We start from the raw sequence: 4511 nt of genomic DNA, 5'->3' as shown, positions 1-4511 counted from the left end.
GAATCACTTCAGAGAAATGGTTTTTGCGTTTTAAAATATAATCATATGAAAACCCATTACTGGATAAGTCAAGAACAAAGACCACTTTTATTCCATATCTTCCTCATTGAAAACAATTCATTCAGCTGCAACTTGTTCATAGTGTATTATAGAGCATTCAGAAGACAATCCTCCAATGGCAGCTGTTGACCTAGGAGATGGTTAGTAAGATTTCTATATGCACCTTTGAACAATGATGGTTCAGATACCCAACAAAGATGATTAGTCAGTGACAGCCACGTGTACAAGTGGTGGCAGTCAGAGGGCATGTAACTGGCCAGATCAGAAATGTACAGGGGGATGGTTGTTCACCTCAAATCTACCTTTCATATTTCACTTGTATTCAGCCAGGAAAGGCTTTATTGACCAGGGCCATTTTAAGAGCTGAAGGCATGATAGTAACTGATGGAATGAGCAGTGGGAGAGGGAGTAGGAAAATACCCAAGGCTTAGGGTCTGGCATGAAAAAAGCTTAGAAAGGGACTACAGTCTGAAAGAGGGAAACATTGAGATTGTCATTTGAAATATCTCTCTATAAAGGCAACGTAGTATAGTGAAAAAAGTTTTAGCCAGAACTTTAATATACTGAGGGATCCCTGCTCTCTAAACTTATATTTTGGAAGAAAAGGTGAATCAACATTTTAATTCAGGAGTTTACTCATAACTTTTTAAAGAGGTTGTCCTGGAGGTCCCATATTCACCTGTACTCTTGTGCAGTAGAACTAATACTCAGACAATGAAGTTTAGTAATACTAGAAAGTAGACAATGTATTGATAATTTAGAGTAGCTTGATAATCCTTTAGTTAGGAATTTTTTAAAAAAACACCTGAATTCTGGTTCTGACTGTATCATTTACATGTTCTTCCATTTCTGACATTATTGTAATTCTAAATTACATAAGCCTCAGTTTCTGCTTCTGTAACATGGTGATAAATTCCTGCCTTGCCTGCCTTATGGTGTACTTGTAGGAATCAAATAAAACATGCTTTTGAAAGTTAAAAAATCATACAAATTTCAAAGTATTAACATTGTTTTAACCATCAAAGTCACCCTCGCCCCCACCCCGCCCCTACCGGCCTTGGGCTCCCCAGAAACAAATACCTTATTCCTGTGCATTGCAGTGCTACAGTACTGCAATTACTGTCTTGAGTGTGATCTCTCCTACTCCTGCAACATACTCTTGTAGTACCTTTTAACATATGGTAGGTACTCAAAAGGTATTTGTTAAACTGAATTGAATGTGCGTGTTATTTCCAGTCTGGGTAGACAGAATATCTTTTACTCCACAGAAATCGTGGATGGAAGGTAGATTTGATGACTGGTTCCATCTTGTCTCCCATAGGAGGAAAACATTTCCTACCAGTCCTTAGTCTCAGAGTGCTGAACCCTGCAGCCAGCAGGCCTCCTGAAAAAAATCCATGGGTGACAGAAGATTCATTGACTTCCAATTCCAAGATTTAAATTCAAGCCTCAGACCCAGGTTGGGCAATGCTACTGCCAATAATACTTGCATTGTTGATGATTCCTTCAAGTATAATCTGAATGGTGCTGTCTACAGTGTTGTATTCATCCTGGGTCTGATAACCAACAGTGCCTCTCTGTTTGTCTTCTGCTTCCGCATGAAAATGAGAAGTGAGACGGCTGTTTTCATCACCAATCTGGCCCTCTCTGATTTGCTCTTTGTCTGCACTCTACCTTTCAAAATATTTTACAATTTCAACCGCCACTGGCCTTTTGGTGACACCCTCTGCAAGATCTCTGGGACTGCATTTCTAACCAACATCTATGGGAGCATGCTCTTCCTTACCTGTATTAGCGTGGATCGTTTCCTGGCCATTGTCTATCCCTTCCGATCTCGTACCATTAGGACCAGGAGGAATTCTGCCATTGTGTGTGCTGGAGTCTGGATCCTAGTCCTCAGTGGTGGTATTTCAGCCTCTTTATTCTCCACCACTAATGTCAACAATGCAACCACCACCTGCTTTGAGGGCTTCTCCAAACGTGTATGGAAGACTTATCTGTCCAAGATAACCATATTTATTGAAGTTGTTGGTTTTATCATTCCTTTGATACTGAATGTCTCTTGCTCTTCTGTGGTGCTAAAAACCCTCCGTAAGCCTGCTACACTGTCTCAAATTGGGACCAATAAGAAAAAAGTGCTGAAGATGATCACAGTGCATATGGCAGTCTTTGTGGTATGCTTCGTACCCTATAACTCCGTCCTCTTCCTGTATGCCCTAGTGCGCTCCCAAGCCATTACCAATTGCTTGTTGGAAAGATTTGCAAAGATTATGTACCCAATCACCTTGTGCCTTGCAACTCTGAACTGTTGCTTTGACCCTTTCATCTATTACTTCACCCTTGAGTCCTTTCAGAAGTCCTTCTACATCAATACCCATATCAGGATGGAGTCTCTGTTTAAGACTGAAACACCTCTGACCACAAAGCCTTCCCTTCCAGCTATTCAAGAGGAAGTTAGTGATCAAACAACACATAATGGTGGTGAATTAATGCTAGAATCCACCTTCTAGGTATGAGAACTCTCTTTAGGTCCATATATGGTTTCTTCTACAATTTTCCTATGCTATGAATAAGAGAAAAGATTTCAAGCTAATGATATTGAGAATAGTGTACTGAATACAGTCAGATACATTTATTTGAAAGTTTATTGTACATATGCTGTTTTGTTCAATAATTATAGGTCAGGTCTAATTACAACAACAAAAAGTTATTGCCAAACTCTTCTGCTGGGTTGGAAATTCATTGTACCACATTATATAAGTGGACAGTAGCCTTGGATTTAGTGATATGGAGATTACTTAAAAACTTTAAAAAATATATTTCTACTCCAATAATATTTGGTAATTAGGTTGGGCCTATAAATATAGAACAAATTCAGGGATTATTTTTTTTAAAAACAACCTTTTGTGTTACTACTGATATATGCTAGTCTTTTTTTTTCTTTTTGAATTGTCATTGAGTTTATTTTAGCAGACTAACATATTTTAGCTTAACATTATTAATAAAAAGTATCAAATTTAAGAGAGCTAGCAAAATTTGTTGTATATATTTTGAAAGCAGAAACATAAATTTTGTTTGCATGAATATGGCTGGGAAGAAACAGAAGATTAACTGGATTTACATATTTGCAGTCACCAGCAGTGTCAGTTTTTAAAAACGTTTTCCTTTTTCTACACTACATTAAATTTCTCATATGAAACTTCAGATCCAGAAAGCTGCTAAATATGTGCCCAAAACAGGGCAAAATGGAAAATCACATAAAACAACAAATATTCATTAAAAACTAAGAGACATCAACATTTTTTCTAAGAATTTCCAATTATCCTTCTTTTCAGAGACTGGTTTTTATAAATATTTTCTATATGAAATTTTGGAGCACAGTGCAACCAGAAGGCTGCTGCATTTGTGCCCAGGTCAGGAGAAAATTGAAAAAATTTAGAAACAATAACAAAAAAACCATAAAACAAAAAAAGTTTTTTAAAACTTGCATTAATCATTTTTGGGGGGAGGGAGTAGAGATTTATAACTTTAAATTACTTATTCTTTCATATTAATTTTGGAGCACAGTATAGCCGGAGAGCTGCTGAATTTGTGCCCAGGTTGGGAGCATATTGAAAAAAAATACATAAACCAAACTAAACCAATACAAACAAACAAACAAACAAAAAACAGAAAAATTGCAAAATGGTAAAACCAACAAAAAATTCCTAAGACTTGCATTAATATTTTATTTATTTTTTGAGTATATGTAAACTTAAAAATATTGAATTATTTGTAAAAAATTTTAGAGTACAATACAGATAGAAATCTGCTACATTTGTGCCCAGGTCAGGACCTCATTGGAAAAAATAAAACAAAATGACCCCTTAGAAAACAACAACAAAAAAAACTTAGAACTTTTTTTTCTGAGCATTTTTCAAACTTACAAAAAGCTATAACTTTCATATGATGCTTTGAATTAAAATGCAGCTAGGAAGCTGCTAAACTGGCATCTAGTTCAAGAGCAATTAAAATCAATATTTAAAGGTATACAAAAAAGAAAACATTTTTTATAACTAACTTAACAAAAGCAACAAAAACATCCTTATAATCTCTTACTATTTATTGGATGAAGTGTAGGTTTAAGAATATTAAGACCTATAAACAAAACTTCTGAGCACGGTATAGTTTGAAAGATGCTACATTTGTTCTCATATAAGAAGCAGTGGAAATAAATATCCTGCATGCCTACTACACACACACAATTAAAGCACTACAAAACCAAACCAAAATATTCTTAAAATATGTTTTACTCGATTTTTAAGTTATTTGGAGATGTGATAATTTTAAAATGCTAAGACTTTTTAAGTAAAACTTTTAGGAACAATGCATCTTGTAAGTTGCTGAACTTGTGCCAGGGAGAGATTAAAAACCGTACAACAATGACAAAAAAGTAAAACTTTTAAAGCAAT

At 35.5% G+C, this 4511-nt stretch overlaps 1 protein-coding gene across 1 annotated transcript in view; it reads left to right on the top strand.

Annotated features, from left to right (window-relative positions):
- Positions 1 to 3081, top strand: part of LPAR4 (lysophosphatidic acid receptor 4) — a 10931-nt gene extending 7850 nt beyond the window's left edge. Inside the window, exon 4 of the mRNA XM_024758010.1 lies at positions 1382 to 3081. Coding sequence (XP_024613778.1) covers positions 1458 to 2570 — 1113 coding nt within the window. The 5' untranslated portion in view covers positions 1382 to 1457 and the 3' untranslated portion in view covers positions 2571 to 3081. The remainder of the gene's footprint in view (positions 1 to 1381) is intronic.
- Positions 3082 to 4511: the final 1430 nt, after the last annotated feature.

This window comes from Neophocaena asiaeorientalis, unplaced genomic scaffold, assembly GCF_003031525.2.
Source record: "Neophocaena asiaeorientalis asiaeorientalis breed wild unplaced genomic scaffold, Neophocaena_asiaeorientalis_V1.1 scaffold222, whole genome shotgun sequence".
Classification (NCBI taxonomy): Eukaryota; Metazoa; Chordata; class Mammalia; order Artiodactyla; family Phocoenidae; genus Neophocaena; species Neophocaena asiaeorientalis.
The sequence above is the reverse complement of the archived record's forward strand: the minus strand, read 5'-3'. Positions and strand labels throughout refer to the sequence as shown.